At 37.9% G+C, this 19,056-nt stretch overlaps 1 protein-coding gene across 1 annotated transcript in view; it reads left to right on the top strand.

Annotated features, from left to right (window-relative positions):
* The window catches only part of LOC136753035 (sarcoplasmic reticulum histidine-rich calcium-binding protein), a 28,382-nt gene extending 9,896 nt beyond the window's left edge, over positions 1–18,486 (top strand). The window contains exons 4-6 of the mRNA XM_066708829.1: positions 742–796; positions 3,182–3,218; positions 18,079–18,486. Coding sequence (XP_066564926.1) covers positions 742–796; positions 3,182–3,218; positions 18,079–18,115 — 129 coding nt within the window. The 3' untranslated portion in view covers positions 18,116–18,486. The remainder of the gene's footprint in view (positions 1–741; positions 797–3,181; positions 3,219–18,078) is intronic.
* The last annotated feature ends 570 nt before the right edge of the window (positions 18,487–19,056 follow it).

Raw genomic sequence — 19,056 nt, 5'->3', positions numbered from 1 at the left:
GTGAGTCCCCAATTTATTTAACATATTAGATTGGATTATGTTTAAAATTGTGTTTGAATGTTGGGGTCAGCCTGGTGCAAGTTTACCTTATTATTATTATTATTATTATTATTATTATTATTATTATTATTATTATTATTATTATTATTATTATATTAGTATTTATTAACAGACACCCTTGTCCAGGGTGAATTACAAAATATAAGGGCAATACAAAGTGCAATAATGCAGTGCAGTTCAGGCATAATACATTTTACACATTTTGAATTTACGCAAGTGTATATGAGATACAGTAAGCAATATATAAGTTTTTACATCCTAGATTGTAACAGCTGATAAGTGCAGACAAGATGTTAAGTCAAAGTTAAGAACTAAGGGAGAGGGAGCATATGGGAAATCAAAATAAACAATACAAGTGCTATTAATGCAATGGCAAGAGTATGACAAAACAATGTGTAAGTGCAATCTTACAGGAGAATTAAAGACTAAATTACAAGTACAGTCTGAAAAGATGTCTTGAGTAAATTAATAAATCACTACAAACTTCGGGGGAAAAGTGTCCAGTGCAATTTAATTGGAAATCCTGACCAGTAAGGACACTTATCTTATTGTTAATATTATAGAATAATGTAATTGATTGTTTGACTTTGATCAATAACTTCAGTCACTCTACAGACCAATTAATAATACTGTCAGTAAAATATTTTCATTAATCCTCTTTCTCTCTCTCCTTCTCCCCAGGTGTGCAATTTCTGTTATGTCTGTCCGGTAATATGCGAGACAGTCTGTAAACCAGGTGAGATCTTATAAACATATTCAATCAGTCTTCACCTATATTTTATTTATAATACAGGGGGATTTTCTAAAGTGACCACAGGACAATATGGCCACATTGTAATAAAGTGACCCCAGGACAATATAATGTTGTCTGGACTGGGTTAGACTGGATGGTAAGTGAGTGTTGAAGACTTTACTCTCAGACCACTACTGCAAAGTTATTTATATCAGCCATTTCACAATGACACAGTCAACACTAATCTTGAGCATCAGTATGACATGGTCAGGCCTGAGTACTTGTGCTCTTCATCTTCTTCTGCTTGTTTGTAAATAAGTGTAAATAGTCAAACATTTCACCCCAACACGAGCTATATTCATGTTCTCTGAGTGACTCATATCCAGATGACCAAAGTAGAATGACTTTCACTCAACAGCCCAAGAAAATTGGACAAAATGTTTTATTTTACTAATTTACAGTAGCACTCCTGATAAATTGAATGATGCTGGAAATTACAGTACACATAAATCAAGTCCACTGAAGATAAATACAAAACACATTTGCCTCAAGAGAAACACAAAATGAACATGGATAGCCATTCTACCTGTCTGCAAGTAAATATTGTAAGGAAATCCTTTACTGTAATGAACCCTTACCTGTACAGACTGGTACCTAATCTCCTTCACTCGGTAACTATTCCTGTCAAAAGGTACCTGTACAGCTGTTTCATCCTTAGTTGGTGTCGATTCAAGACCTGGTCAGTAGTCGCCAGACTGACAATATGTAATGTATGTATCCAGTCACCTGCAGTTCAGTGTTGAAGATTCTTCTTATACCACCAGAACGAGGTTGTCCTTCAGTTCTATAAATCAATATAATTAAATGGTCAAGGAAGATGATGGAAAAACTCCTTAAATGTGTATTGCTTAGTATTGTAATACAGTGAAGTAATATATGGTTTCTTGCCTATTCTCATTGCTGAATACTATATTATGAATTGCTTTTTGATTGAATAATTGAGCAATGAGGATTTGCAGATGTGCAGTAGAGATTCACAGTTGTGGGAGTACACCGATCAGCCATAAAATTATGACCACTGACAGGTGAAGTGAATAACACTAATAATCTTGTTATCATGGCATCTGTCATTGGGTGGGATATATTAGGCAGCAAGTGAACATTTTGTCCTCGAAGTTGATGTGTTAGAAGCAGGAAAAATGGGCAAGCGTAAGGATCTGAGTGACTTTGACAAGGGCCAAATTGTGATGGCTAGACGACTGGGTCAGAGCATCTCCAAAACTGCAGATCTCGTGGGGTGTTCCCGGTCTGTAGTTGTCAGTACCTATCAAAAGTGGTCCAAGGAAGGACAAATCTCTGATAGAAAGGTGTCAGAACACAGTGCATCGCAGTTTGTTGCGTATGGGGCTACGTAGCCGCAGACCAGTCAGGGTGCCCATGCTGACCCCTGTCCACTGCATAAAGCACCTACAATGGGCACGTGGGCATCAGAACTGGACCACGGAGCAATGGAAGAAGGTGGTCTTGTCTGATGAAATCATGAGTTCAAGGTGTTCACTTGGCCTCCAAATTCCCCAGATCTCAATCCAATCGAGCATCTGTGGGATGTGCTGGACAAACAAGTCAGATCCATGGACCATCCTCGCAACTTACAGGACTTAAAGGATCTGCTGCTAACGTCTTGGTGCCAGATACCACAGCCCACCTTCAGAGGTCTAGTGGAGTCCATGCCTCGACAGGTCAGGGCTGTTTTGGCGGTCAATGGGGGACCTACACAAAATTAGGCAGGTGGTCATAATGTTATGGCTGATTGGTGTATGTGTTATCTGCTGTGAACAGATTATCTAATTTTGTTTCACAAGACCCAATTGATTTTTGTGTAATGTGTAGAGAGTTGTGAGTTGAGTTTGCACTGTTGTTCACAAATGTGCTTCGCATTTACATTTTGTCTGAAAGCAACCAAAAATGACTTACTATTTTGCAAAAATGTATACTGTTCTGCTTATTTAGGTTACGGTCTTGGTCATGTGGACCACAGTTTCATTCACTTTGACTTGTAATATCTGTAATAACTGTAATATCTATTAGAAATTTTCTATGTCACAAATCACCCCTTTTATGATATTTAAATCATATGGGATGCATTTGAAATCTGTTGTAGTCTGTAACCCATACACTTCTTGGATAGGTTGAACAATATATCAGAGAAATTAACGTGGCCATATATTTTGAGCATAGAAAATGAATAGATGAATTGCAGGCTAAAATATAGTCCAGATACATCTCACATTAAACAGATGGCATAGGGAGAGACAGGTAGTTGGAAATGCAGCTTTGGTGTCTCAACACTACTGATATGATCATCTCTCTGTTCATCTGTTCCTTCAGGTGGATATGTAGATGAGCTGACTGCCACACTCTATCAGTAAGGCTTTCTGACATTTAAATATTTATATTTGCATGCAATATGTGCCTGTGCATGTCTGCATGTCGTGTGTGCCTCAGTCTGTTTGTATGTGTTTGTGTGTGAGTCTGTTTGTCTGTGTGTGAGAGAGAGAGTTTGTGTGTGTATTTGCAAATGTATTTTCTGAGATTAGGACACTCATTATACAGAGATCTCCTGAATGGAGTTACTACGTGTGACACTAAAGTGATGTGAAGGCTACATCTATTGTAGCACATAAGCCATCTATATACAATTTATTGTAGTTCAGAAAACGTGTAGATCAAATCCAAACAGGATTATTAACCACCTCAGGTAGCTGGCTGCATTGGACTAAATATCACTTTATGCAGGCCAGAATATGAAGCCTAATAAAATTGCAGCACAGTGTATACATTGGTTTGCTTCTTTCTCAACTAACACCATTAACTATAATATTCATATTCACACACAACAACACAGTGGCGCTATTTAGTCAATCGTTATTTTAATTAAAAGACCCCAGTCAAAACAATAGAGAAATCTGCTCCCTGCTGGTAAAACTTATTTTATTTAATGTTACGTGTTGGGCTCTTGGTGAAAAGCTCTGAAGAAGGTCAATATGCTGAGATGCATAATGTTTTAATAAAATAAGAAATCAGTTGTATCCACAAACTACAAATTTAAGTGCAAAAATTAAGTACTCTGGAAATATAACAAAGGGGATGTGTAATGTAGATAATGAGAAAAATAAAAAATGATCACTTTTGCTTGTTTGATTTTTATTTGAGATGATTACTGTTATAATAACTCTGCAACATCTTCTATTAGACTCAGATAATTATATGTATACATGTACACTACCAGTCAAAAGTTTTAGAACACCCCCATTTTTCCAGTTTTTATTGAAATGTAAGCAGTTCAAGTCCAGCAAATAACCTGAAATGGTACAAAGGTAAGCTGCCTGAGGTTAAATCATTTAATCACTGTATTCCTACAATGTGCACATCGTTTGACAGCTTATTATATTGGCTACCAGGGCATTTCACTCTCAAACACATCTGATTTACTGTTCCCATGTCACCCGCCGTCATTCAGAGCCCAGGGGGGAGACGCGCTGTCTGCTGGGGGGGGTTCATTCACAGATCACTCAGTTTCAATTTGATTTCTTTGCAAATAGGCTTGTTTTGTTCAGAACACCCTAACAATTAATATATATTAATTTATATAAAGTATATCAATCAACCAATCCATTTTTATTTGTATAGCGCCCTTCGCAGGGTAGCCACAGAGCGATTTACAGACTGGTAAACATACAACAAAGTACAGCAAAATAAAATACATAAATACAATTAAGTAAAAAATATATATAAAGACCTGTAAACAGTTTACATGATCTAAAATAAAGTAAGTGAACATTTAAATAAATAAACCATTTAGGTACGGAGGAGAGAAAAACAAAAATACTCCTATGGATGGCATGTAGGAGAAAAATAAATCTCTGGGGGTCCACATCTTAGGGCCTAGGCAGTATAGTTGTTACAGCAGCAAGGAGATCAGAAAGTTCTTAATCGGTGCTGCTGGCTGTGGTCTTCCCTCTGGTGGGGGGCTCTAGCCGACCATCGGGGGTGGGGGGGTTGGACCATCAACAAGCCTTTGGGTGGCGATGGCTCATCAGACCTTGGGTGTGGATGCCCAATTTGCCTTCCGTGATGGGGTGCAACAGAGTAGGGTTGTGCCTTGTCAGACTTCCATGGAGGAGGACGAGGCGCCTCATAGGCCTCTCAGAGTGGGGTGTTGCTGGAAGACAAGAAGACAGTTGTGCTCAGATACTGGTCATGCAATGCAGGACATTTCCAGTTGTGCATTGCATGTCCATGGCACACCAGCAGCACTATGGGCTAGAAAAACAGAGAATAAACAGATGAGTCTTCAGTCGTGATTTAAAGGCTAGGACAGAGGAGGCATCTCTTACGTTGGCTGGAAGATCGTTCCACAGTTTTGGGGCCCAATAACTGAATGCTCTACCACCTGCGGTTTTTCTTGTGTATTTTAGGGACCACTAAGTAACCGGCTTGCTGTGATCTCAATGGCCGACCTGGAGTGTAATCGATAAGGAGATCTTTTAAGTAGAGGGGTACCAGTCCCTTTAGTGCTTTAAATGTTAGTAAGAGAACTTTAAAGTCTATCATGTAGGGCACGGGCAGCCTGTGAAGAGAAGCCAATACTGGAGTGATGTGTTCATGTTTTTTGGTTTTAGTAAGAATTCTTGCAGCAGCATTTTGGACAGAATGGCATTACAGTAATCCAATCTAGATGTAACAAATGCGTGTATCAATTTCTCAGTGTCCTGTGATGGGAGGAATTGTCTCAGTCTAGCAATGTTTCTAAGCTGGAGAAATGAAGATCGTGACACATTCTGGATATGTGGTTCAAAGGATAGATTCAGATCACAGATGACACCCAGGTTTCGTGCCATCTCCTTAGGGGAGAAATTAAATTATTATTAAGTTATCATTACTCAGATTTGTTAGTGCATGATGAACAGGTTTGATTTTTGTCCCCTTAAATTAGGACTTCTGTTTTGTCAGAATTAAGCATAAGAACATTTCTTGTCATCCAATGTTTTAATCTCGGACAGACAGCAGATTAGTTTTTCTAGGTCTATGGTATTGTTAGGATGTACTGACAAATATAATTGTGTGTCGTCTGTGTAACTGTGAAAGTTAGTATTATGTCGTCGAATGATATCACCTAAAGGGAGCATGTACAGTGAAAAAAGTATAGGTCCGAGGACTGAACCTTGTGGCACTCCGTACTTAACCTCACTTACGTTTGAGTGGTTCTCATTAATCTGTAACATATTGGAGTCTGTTTGACAGATATGATTTAAACCATGACAGCACATTGTGAGACAGGCCAACAAGGTTTTCTAAGTGGTGTAAAAAGATTTTGTGGTCGATTGTGTCAAAACCCGCACTTAAGTCTAATAAAATAATAACAGTGGTGTGCCCAGTCGGTGGACTGAAACGCATCAATTAATACTTTTAACAGGGCCGTTTCTGTACTATGGCCGGAACGGAAGCCTGATTTAAATTTTTCATAAAGATGATTGTCAGTTAAAAAAGCTTGCAATTGGTTTGCAACTACTTTCTCTAGAACCTTAGAAAGGAAGGGAAGGTAGGAAGGGAAGGAAGGGAGATAGTCGATAGTGTTTTAGTAGGTTAGGGTCTGCACTGGATTTCTTAAGAAGTGGTTTAATTACAGCTATTTTATATGATTCGGGAACAGATCCTGAGGATAAAGAGGCATTAATAATATTGTGTATTAGGTGAATAATTAATTTCAGAGATTGTTTTAGCAGTTTAGTGGGTATAGGGTCTAGTGCGCAGGTTGTAGTTTTCATTTTAGTAATTACGGAGACCAATTCCTGGTGATTTACTGCATTAAACGAGTCCAAGGTAGGCAGGGGCTGAGAAGGACTGCAGGCATCGGCTATAGTATTTGTGTATGTTTCCAGTTCTATCTGTTTTCTAATGCCGTTAACTTTGCTATTGAAATGATCCATGAAGTCATTGCAGGTGATATTGGGGGGGATGACCACTGAAGGCTTTACCTGCTGATTAGTAAGTGTTGTGGGTTATTCTTATGCATCTCTATTAAATTAGAGTAGTAGGCAGTCCTAGCAGAGGACAGGGCCTGCTTGTATCTTATTATACTGTCATTCCATGCCATATGGAAAACCTCTAGTTTTGTTGCTCTCCATTTACGTTCATATCTACGGCATTCTGTTTTAAGTGAGGGAGTGTGCTCGTTAAACCATGGTGAGTGTTTCGTTGGTTTAATTTGTCGTGTCCTTAATGGAGCTACTGTATCTAAAGCAGTGCTTAGTGTATTGTTGAAATTATTTAATAATTCATCTACAGATCCTGTTTTGATAAAGCTAACATTAGGCAACAGAGTAGTACATTTATGAATGCCAGTAGGATTTAGGCAACGAGTTTCTATGTTCCTCTCCTGTGCATCTGATTCTACTCCAGTCAGCTCAAATGTAATAAGGCAGTGGTCAGAAATCAGTGGTTTTGTGGTGATATTATTACGTTGTGAATCTGTACCCCACGGGTAATAACTAGATCTAGTGTGTGATTGTGATAATGTGTGGGTCCTGACAAATGCTGAGTGAAGCCTACAGACTCCAATAGGGACAAGAAACTAACAGTGAGGGGGTCGTCTTTAATGCCAATATGTATGTTAAAGTCCCCCAAACTAATGAGTTTATCATAGTGTATGGCTAAGTTAGATAAGAGATCGCTAAATTTGGTCATAAAGATGGAATAGGGGCCTGGTGGCCTATAAACAGCCTAAATTCTACCTGGGTGAATTTCAAAAGATGTGAAGCTGTCTAATGGCTTAAAAGATAGGCGCAGGTCTGTGTGGTAGATGGTGGCTAGCCCCCCCACCAAGGCCTGTTGTACGGGCCTTCTGGCAGTAAGAGAAGTCAATAGGGGAGGCTTCTACTGTCGTCTGGTCTTAACCAGGTCTCAGTCAAGGTGAGCATATCTATTTGTGTGTCAATTATGGTGTCATTTAATTAAGGTTGCTTTGCTAGGTAGTGAGCAGCGTCACGATTTTAAACAACTAGCTTTATTATAAGATAACATTAGGGCTCCTCTCCAGCTGGGATGGAGCCCATCTGTATAAGCCAGGCCTTTCCCAAAAACAATCCCAATTGTTCACAAAAGTTTGATTTGATACACACCAGCTTGTCAACCAGCAATTTAGAGAGCACAGCCTGCTAAAGGCCTCATCCCCTCTGTGCAATGTTGGTAGCGGGCCAGAGACAATTATATTCTGACATCGTTTTTTCGCTGTTTTGCAGAGTGATGTAAAGTTTATTTTTAAAATCTCTGATTATCTATGTCTAATATCATTAGTGCCAGTGTGAATGACCAGAGTAGAAACTTTACTGCTGGGCAGTTCATCTAATTTAGCTTCGATGTCAGAGACTCTGGCTCCCGGGAGGCATTTTACTTCTACTGCTGGTGACACACTACTGCTGAGAGGCTCGAATCTGTTTGCAACCCGAATGGACTATATCATTTGATGTTCTGTCAAACACAGAGTTCAGATCCAATTATAAACAGGGTTTATATTGACATTTTGTGCTCTCTATGGGTGTGTGTTGCTTCTACCAAAACGTGGATGGTCTTGTTTTAATCAGAATTTAATTAGAATCAGAATATTACCTGATTATGACATAAAATTAACACCCGCCACCCGCCAAATGCAGGTAGATTTAGCCAGTGGCAGGCAAATCTGTCACTTTGGCGGGTGGCCAACAAGTGTACGCGACTCAACTTTTAGTTTCTGATAGAGTATTTGTCGGTATGTTTCAAAATACGAATTAATTTGTTGATGTTACTAATTACTGACTTTTTAATTACCTGGATCAAAGTGTCTTAGAATTATAATATGACAGAAAAGGAAAGAGGAGCAACAAACATATGAATACACACACAGCCAGCTATTGCTGTTTATTCTGTATTCGCTGGAACTCGAGCGCACACTTATGTTTCTGAACGCAGAGCGGCAGTCTGAGTGTGGTGTGGAGAGGGAAAGTCAATCGTTTAGTCAAGTAGATTGTATAAATTAGCTAGCTAGATAGGTCTTATACATTTTGTATTTCGCTGTTGTGACCGGAAAACATTGCCACAAGGACGCTAATGTTAAGGTATTTTCATTGCAGCTCACATTGCTAAACTGGCAAATGAATGAAAATGTATAAAAAAATTAAAATAAAAACATATTGGTAGGTCAATTACAACTGTAATTGCAAAATATTCCATTATAAACAAATAGTCACAACCTTTATAGTTAATTTGAAATTGTGACAATAAAAAGTTGTGATAATGTCGGGAAACAATATATCTAGCCAATCCAATGATATCCTTTAATGACGTGCAGAGACCCAGAGAAGGGAGTAGCACTGAAGAGGAAGAGGAGTATGAAGAGCAATAATGTGTCACCATATAACACCCCTTCTCATGTGTTAGTTTAGTGTGTTATACAGATCCCCATTAGCTGCCATGTTATTGCATATGTGATTGATTCATGTGAAAAAGATGCTCCCGCACTGTCTCTACTAGCAAGTGTTATAATTCAATAGAATGCAGTGTTTTGATCAGAGACCTTATAACACTTGCAAGTAGAAACTGTGTGGGAGCATATTTTTCTATCCAGATCCTTTTGCACCTATGCACCTGTGTGCACATATGCACCTGTCTAGTCTATACAGGTGTGCAATTAGCTTTTGTTATAGTGATTGATAAATTACCTGAATAAATGCCACGTCTTAACATGTTCACCACACATGTACGCAACCTCATGCATTTTTGGTGATGTTTGCCTTTGGCTGGTAAAAATACCAAGTGGCTGGTAACTTTTTTCCTTCTACCAGACACAGTGGCTAGTGGCCAAAAAAGCTAATTTTATCTGGTCATAATTGTCAATATTTTCTGAGAATTTATATTCCTACTGAGACCAAGAATCCCCCCACCCCCCATTTCAAAACGTGGAGGGGGGGTGTATGAAAAACAGATTTTTCACATCATTAGAAAGCTGAGTGTCTCAGCTTTAGTGGGATACCAGACACTTAGCAAACAACACAACAGTGAAGAGTACACATGGGATTAAAGTGAAGCACACTGATTTGGTGCCCTTTTAAGGGTACAAGAGGGGTTTGTCAGCTTAAGGGGTTACATTTTGTTAAACAGAACAATTCCATGATTTTTTTTTTATCTCCAATTGTGTATTTGTTGTATGCTTTAATTTCAGAGTACATTGAGATATTAAACTGTGTAAATTTCAATAAAAACTGGAAAAAGTGAGGTGTTCTAAAACATTTGACCGGTAGAGCACTCAAAAAAATTAAACATTGACTTTAATTACATTTATTTTGTCAACAGGTTCCACAAAATTGTATTAGGTTATTTAAAAGCAAAAATGTTAAGTTCATCTAACTTAATGAACTTGTGTTAAAGTAACACAATGATTGTGAAGTGAGCAAACTAAAAAAAAATAACTTCTGATCAACAAGAGATATTTAAGCTTACCCAAATTAAGTCAGTTATGTTATATGGACTTAAAGAATAGATTTACAGGCTACATATTTTACATTTGTCTTTTCAACATGTATCTTATTTGTACATTCAAGTTCAATTAATTAAAACATTAGGTTTTCATCCAATTTATTTTTTACTAATTAGTTTGACATAATTCTAGTTTGTCAACAGGTTCCACACAAATTAATTTGGTACACCCAACATATTTTTGTTATTTCCTTTATTCACCAACACAGCACTGATTCAGTTAACAATTTTGGTGCACTTGGTAACATTTTTGGCACCATAAGTGTAACGCATATAATTGGAGCTGCAACTATTAGTCGATTAATCGATTAGTCAATTGACAGAAAATTAATCGCCAACTATTTTCATTTACCAATTGATTTGAGCCATTTTTAAAGAAGAAACAAAAAGGTACAATTTTCTGGTTCCAGTTTCGTAAATGTCAATATTTTCTGATTTATTTAGTCCTCTTTGACAGTAAACTGAATATCTTTGGTTTGTGGACTGTTGGTCGGGACAAAATAAGATACTTTAGGTTGCACCTTGGTGTATAAAAATTCAGAAAATGGTCAACAATGTCAATCACAGCTTCCCAAACCCCAAACGACTAATCAATTAAAAAAAAAAAAATCAACAGATTTATTGATAATGAAAACAATCCTTAGTTGCAGCTCTACATATAATAAACCATACTTCTAGTTGGCAACATTATGGTGCAGCATGGTCCAACACTAACAGTTGTAAACTGCCATGATGCAGCAATGAAATCCAACAAAACATCCCTTTGTCAATATTATCGTCTTAACAATACGGCTTGCCGTTTTCAATTTTTTTGTAACAGCATAATGGTCTAAACATCTATCGATGCACTTGCCACTTTCAACATTTATTTTAGCATTGTGTGGGAAAAAAAACCTGAGATGTAAACATTTGAACAAACATGTCAACTCGTGTTGCAGCATTCTGTTAAAGTAGTGTTTGTTGTCAGTATATGCGAGATGGTCTGACAATCCAACTTCCTTGCAGTTGTTTTGGTGCAGCTTGGTGTTAAAAAGTCTGCAAAATATCCATTCAGTTGTCAACAATTTTGGTGCAGCATGGTCTCTCAATTCAATATCCTTTCACTTGTCAATTAGTAATACCACTAGACTACCACTTTTCACTTCACAGTTTTCCAAAAGTTTTCCAAATCATCATTTTTTTCAGTTTCGGCCCAAAATATAATTTTGCCTATTCCACAGAATATTCAGCATCCAAATCAATGGTTGGCTCATTCATACAGTTTGTTCTTGAGCATCTGTACCTTGGTTGAGAGTCTGCAAGCATCCATTTAAAGGAAGAGCTTCTGAAGTACTTCAAAGATGCTTTCAGTTCCTGAGGATAACTGAGGTTCAGTGCATATATTACACCCATTAAGCGATGTCTCCCAAGTCATGCAGAACTTCAACACCCTTGATCACTATTCCATCATCGGCTGGAGGAGTGGTGGCATCCCCTCCCTCAACATTGATGTTGTAGATGCCAAGGATAACTTGTTGAAGCTCCCTCTCAACAGCTGTAGAATCGGAATCCTTTACATAAGAGAGAAAGAAAGGACAAAACCAAACTATGAAATCACAAACAGATTTTGCATAATTCCAAAGAGTAACTTTTGCATTTCAGGTTTCCTTTATATAATAATTTAATGAAAATATCATGATACTTCAAACAGTGCTATGTGTATTAAAATAACAAGATGAAGTAGTATTGGGTGATTCTATTAAACTATAGAGATATAATTTTATATTATTTAATATCCTCACCAAGCACTTTATTAGCAACACCTGTGCTATCTAATGCAGTCCAATACATAATGCCATACATTTTTACTTTTACTAAGCTTAGACATTTTCAGTTTTTGTTTACATTGTGTCAACAAGTGTTCCTAATATTTTCCCCCCCTCATGTATGTTAATGGGGTAGACACATAATTAGGAACACTTTGCAATATAATGCACTCCACAATGACCAATTAATCATCACATGGACATTAATGTTTACCTTGTCAAACAAGGTTACCACCACTTTATAGATGTCCACATTAAGCAGGGAAGGGAAAGAAAAACCAGTAAAGCATTTTCCTTCTTTGTTTTAACATCTCGTTCACATCCAAAAAATTAGATTTTCAAGCCTAACTTTTCACAACACTCACTAATGGATAAACCTGAAAACAGAGGCCTCAAATTTTTGTGTGGATCAGGGAAATGTCATCGTGCAGTATGTCGAGATGCAACCTTTCTGTTGCTCATTCCAAATGTCAATACATCCGATCACTAAACACAGCTACGGACACTGATCTGTGTTTAAAATGTGAGGTGACTGCAAATAAAAAATAGCAATTTGTTTGAAATAAGCACAGGTGTTGCTGTTTAGGCTTTGTGAGCAACAATCAAGTCAATTCTAACAATAGCAAAACATACCTGTGTAATTGGGGACAAAATGATGCAAATTTTTCTCCCTGCAGAGCCTCCTTTCTTCTTGAACACTTTGATGAGCTGGGAAGTGTGTTGGTCATGTTGTGCAAGGAACTCTGAGACCAGAGGGGTGTACTACGAAGCGAGTTTAACCTACTCAGAGTTAACTCGGGGTTATCAAGGAAAGTCAGGGTTGACAAACTCTGATTGCCTACACTGGTGTTAAACAGTACTACGAAGGTGATTAAGATGTCGGTTAGTTGACTCTGTGTTAACTTAACTGGAGTTAGTGTGCGTTCGCGTGAAGTGGGTGCACATGCTCAGTGTGTGCACAGTGTCTGTGTACCGGACTGTCCCCGGAATAATGCAGCTGATAATGTCAGGATATGAGAGTTTAAAGAAAGGTTAGCACCTAAATGTAACACTGTGGAGGCCAACAAAGCCAGGGAGGCTTGCTGGCAGCGCATTGCTGACAGCGTAAATTCGTAAGAACAGTATTCTTGTCATATGTTCTCTATTTTGTCTTACGGATTCTTCTTTCATTTGTAATATGATTGAGATGAAAGGACACGTAATATAGTCTATCTAAATATGTGACAACAATTAGGATAATTCAATTATAGCCTACACATGGGCTACATCTCTGAAATTTACCCGTTACTCACTGTTAATGAATTAAGATCTACTAAAGCACTAGGCTGTAGGGCTGCCTGTATGAATTGAATGCTATTGCGTTCAGAATAACTTCATTCTAACAATCATTTCAGCTGCAGCCCCAGTGGAAAGCGCACCTGCAACAAGTCCGGATGAAATATAAAAATACTCTATCAAGTGGTGTGTATTAATACTTCTTATCAGTAATACACAGTACAGATGTGCTGTGTAGCTTTAGTAGCCTATTCATGTGTTCACAACACAACAGAAAAAGGCATAGAGTGAAAACTGGACATGATTCACACATATTTCAGGAATCCACTCTTGGTCGTGGCTCACCACCTAATGTATCTTTAAAAGTTTTAAGGAGAAAATAATGTAGACTAGCCTACATGTCAGATCAAATATGATATGATCAAATACCTAAACACTGATGCTGTGAAATGACTTCCTATTCACTTAATCCCCCTCATGTTCACCCAGGGGTGCTCTAATGGGGATGTGCATGCAGTCAATTGCACCAATCACCGTCGGGATTCCAATGGAAAACATGTGTTCTGCATATAGGCCCAGCATATGCATATTAAAAATAGACCAAGTATTTTTATATTGTGAATTCTTGCGATCGCATAAAAAGCCTCTTTGATCTTTAGAAGGCTTATATGGCTAGGGAACACAACACAGGCATCCAGCAGTTTAGAGAGAACAAGTGCCACCTTGCAAACTGCACGGCACACAGTATTCCTGCTCAGAGGTTCAGCATCACAGATGGAATACATGAAGCTGGCAAAATACCGCACAGCAAGGCACACTGTCTGCTCAACAGTGAGGGCATCACTCCGGCGAGTGGCATTGAGACGTCTGGCCCTAGAAGCCGGCAAAGACACTGAATTCCCGCAGATGTGAATCGATATCTTTCATAGAGAGCATCATCAGGGTAAGATAGAGGATTTGCACGATCTCTAAACACCTCGCCCTGCGGAGTGAGCCTCTCACAACCCATGCCCAATGTCGTTTGCGTATCGCAAATGTGCCAGCATTTTTCTCGACCAGATTGTGGGCGGAGAGGCGTTGCTTATACAGGGTAACACCGAGTTAACCACGAACATAACCTGCTCGGAGGAGTGTAGAGATTCCGCGTATATTGCCATGACAACATACCTCGGGTAAAACGTATCCACCTTCGTAGTACGGGTTAACCGGGAAGTTACTCCCAACCTCGCAAAGTTACCCCTGAACTTACCTGGATAAGCCAGTTACCTTGCTTCGTAGTACAGCCCTCAGGGGAGCAGTAGTAATCCTCACAAATTCTGCTTCCACCTGAAAACATAATGTCCACAAACACAACATATTATTGGTACCTACTAACACATTCAACGTTTTTCTACAGCACTTGATTTCTGCAGCTGTAACTAATAAACTAAAATCATAACAATGGTGAACTGTGGCAATACCTATTTCTAATCTTCACTGACAGCACAACATTGCAGGACCACAATACATAGCTTCTCATTAGGCCTATGGCATTAACTGTCCATGTCACACTTGAAAAATAAGCCTAAAGCCCCTTTAGCTAAGCATGGTGTAAAAAAAACAACAACCTTGTAATACAAAAACAAAACGGTTAGTTTACAGTTAATATACTTACATATAACGTTAAAGCCAGACATGTGCTTAAAAATAAATACAAGGTTGAAGAGCAGACTTAAGTTCTATCCTTCACCTGCAAAAGGGAGGAGTTGCGATTAACTTTTTGAAATTCAGAGAGGGAAAAAGAGGCACATTAAATATCGTAATTTGTAGGATTAAATTTACCTAAAACCCATGTCTGCTTTGTGACGCACTCTTTTTCAATTTATGTTAGCATCTAGCTTACACAACTTTAGGCTAATAACGTTAGCGGTTCATTCAAGTTCATAAACACTATAAACGTAACGTATTGGCCGAATACAAGACAACCGTAATTATAAGACATGAGCGGAATGTGCGGTGGTAACGTCACCTCAAGCCTACAGCCACTTTCCGGTACTTTATTTCAGTATGTTACGGTCCGCTAACCGAATAGCCCAAAATATCTTGTTATTTAAAAGTACCTGTTTGTACTCGCATGCCAACACGTTGCATTTCCTGTACCTGCTTCAGAATAAAAGCAGCGTTGCAAGATTTGATTGACAGTATACCGCACAATCACAACATAAATCCCGCAGACTCCACTAAACCCCGCCCAAAATCAATTGTTGATAGAAAACCATATCTATAGCGCAATAAAAACAGTACAACAAACGATATGAAAATACTACAAAAAATAGGTACAGGTGAAAAGAAATGTCCTCTTTACCTCTTCCAACTCAGAAAACGAAGACCAACAGCAACTTGCCCGCCAAAATGAACGCAGGGAAGATTTGAACTAGAAGCAGTCAAGTATCGTATCCTTGAGCATGTGCAGTCTGAAGCATCTTAATCTTCTTCTTCATTGGGGTTTTATGGCAACTGCCTCCTTCTGAATGCAATAAGTATCTCAGTCCTAATTCACTTAACTTAAATGTTACATGGACTTTATTAGAAAAAAGTATTTTAACTTAACAAAGACATGTATTTTAAGTAAACTGACAATAAAAAAATTATATAAAGTGCACAACACACCTCATTCGCTTTTTTGAGTGTGGCAGGTGACCTCAGAGACATGTGGGTTGGGAAAAGCTTCATGTAATATTACTAGAACTGTGTATAAATATTAGCAGTACCATATCTTATTAATAAAATATTTGTTTTAATTTAGTTTTGTTTAAAACTGTGCAACAAACATAACTCATAATTGACAAAAATGTTAATTTAATGTTGTTGAAAAGTGACTGTTACCAATAAATAAATATTAGTACTGTAAATTATATGGATTACTAAAATAAAATCAAGAGACTGTCACGAAATAGTAAAAAAAAAAAAAAAAAAAAAAAAACATTCACGTTGTAAGTCTGTTAAAATTTGTTACATTAATACTTTGTGAACATCTCCACCTAAACTAAAGTTTATATAATATTATATATGGGTTACAAGGTTTACATTATCTGAACAATTGAGCACTTTGTCAGCAATGATAAACATTCATTAAAAAAAATCTGTATTTTACTGAAATCTACTGAAATAATGTGAAATGATACAGTGATTGAAGTGTGATACCTCTGGCTATCTGTAAATAAAACGCTGAGAAAGAGGCTGGACCCCAGTGGCTGGGGAGGATGAAATAATCTCAAGCACAGTCTACAGTTCGTTTTGTGCTGGTTTGAAGTCCCTTTAAACACAGTTGCTGTTTTCAAATGTGCTTCCATTGAACTGCCTATACGAGACACAAAACCTACACAGCTCTACTACACTCCTGGGTTCACAGATTATTCGGTTCCGTCACGTCCATGCAAGGATGGCTGAAAAGCACCACAAAATCATACTCAGTCGATCTATTGTGACAGGATGTACCTGTTTTTATCCATTGTGTTTGTTTATTCCTACAAGGTATCTTTCATCCAGTTGCGTAGTGATGTTTACATTTCCCAGCATTGCAAGATTTAGTCACATCTTTTCCTCCAAACTCATTCTTATGATTTAATACTTCAACAAGTGTCCAGCGCTATTCTCTGCAGTCCTACTGTACTGAGTTCAGCCCATCAGAGTGAAGTGCATGCTCTTGCCATTTCCTAGGTAACTATGTGCCGGGCGTAAAAAAAGTACACCCCAATCGGCAATGGAAATGCGGGCACTGGCACCCATGCAAGGAGCTCAGAGGTCGCTACTGCACTTGCGTTACTGGGGTATTCTCGATAACACCCCTGTAATGCAAGGGCAGTAGTTACATCTGAAGGTGCTTACAGCACATGCACACTCATTTTGCGGCTGTAGCTTAAGGCAATGTAAGTGTACTGTAATGATTACTGTTAGCACACATTGGTACTGTAATGAGTGTTACTAGCGACCATCGATAAAATAGAAACGTAATATTAATATTATATTTGTATTTATTTATTTATTTATTTTAAATATTTGATACATTTTTTTTTTATTACATTTAAATAGGTGGTGTGGCGCCCCAACGCCCCCTATAGACTGGCCACCAGTGGATAGAACTCTAATGTGTCTCTGCACTTTTTAGTTCATTTGTACAAGGAAGTCTGTGTATTGTATTTTACACTGGTTGTATGTACTGCACTTTGTAATGTTTTGAAAATGTTTCCTCACTGGGCCCCATTCCTTGTATCTTACTAACTGAGTCTGTCTTTTTCCGTTCCTCAAAGCAAGCTTAAAGCCCAGCTGAGTAAGATACCATAGAGGTAGCTTGATTTAAATGATCAGATTAACAGAATCCGTATGATTAGCCTGAATTAGTTAAACCAGGTACGAGCAATGGGGCCCTGGGTAAGTCTACTAATAAATAAATAATCAATTATAAAACTGTTGGCCATTCTGAATGTATTAAAAATCCATTAAATAATAATTAAAATTATATTAAGTGAACATGGGTAGATAAGTGTGGTTTTGAAAATTACTCTTCTTGCCCAAATTATATTTGTTCCCTATTTATTCCCTTTGTTCCCTGTTAGTTTCCTTTTGACCTCCTGACCTGTTCCTTTTCTCCTGCAGGACCGTGGCCAATGTCTTTGATCAGCCTGGGAACTGAGATTGCCACCGTGTGGCCGGGACGTAGTACTGCAAATGGAGATGATTAATATTATCATCATTATCAATATTTTAAATATATTTATGTTTGTGTTTATTGGAAGACCTGATTTAAATAAAATGAAATAAAATAATAATAATGATAATAACTGAAGCTCATTTCAGAGTTTACAATCATAGTTATAAATCAGAGTTCATATTCCATTTGATGGAAATCAGAGAGAGAGGAAGAATAAAATGTAACAAACTATTTATTGTATATGATGAATACACTGGTCATGATATGACATAGATAATAATAATACGTAAGGTAAATACATATTTGTTTTGTTGTTGGTACTAAAACTTGACTGAATAAAGCCATAAAACCATGGTTGTTTCCTGCGGCCACTAGGGAGGCAGTCCCATATACTGAAGAATGTTGTGTACCTCTCCATCGCTGTGTGGTTCACCTTCTTATCTGCTCTTGTTATTTCTTTATTTGTGGATTATTTCATCTTATATATGGTACCAGTTTTGACAAACACATCGACTCTCACACACATATACACACATATGCCCAGACACACACACACACACACACACTCACACTCACACATACACACTGGGGGACCCAAGACACAAAGTCTACCACTGCTGTACTACTGCATCTCTAACTATTGCTACCACTGCTGCTACTACTACCACTACTACTACTACTAGTACTACAATGAGATAAAACAAGAACTGGCCTATATTATTATTAGGCTTCCATGCACATAGCACAGATTTGTCTTCTTATTAGGCTTCCAGTACCAGCATGGACTGGAAGCCTATTGTTGTTGTTAGGATTTTTATTTTTATTTTCTTCCGCCAACATTCCAAACAAATGTCTATAACTTTAAAACTGCTGCTTAAAAACTAACCAAACTTGGCATGGATTTAGAGGTCTATGGTATGGTC

Source organism: Amia ocellicauda, chromosome 7 (assembly GCF_036373705.1).
Source record: "Amia ocellicauda isolate fAmiCal2 chromosome 7, fAmiCal2.hap1, whole genome shotgun sequence".
In the NCBI taxonomy this organism is placed as follows: domain Eukaryota; kingdom Metazoa; phylum Chordata; class Actinopteri; order Amiiformes; family Amiidae; genus Amia; species Amia ocellicauda.
Note: the sequence above shows the minus strand (reverse complement) of the source record. Positions and strands in the feature narration are given on the sequence as shown.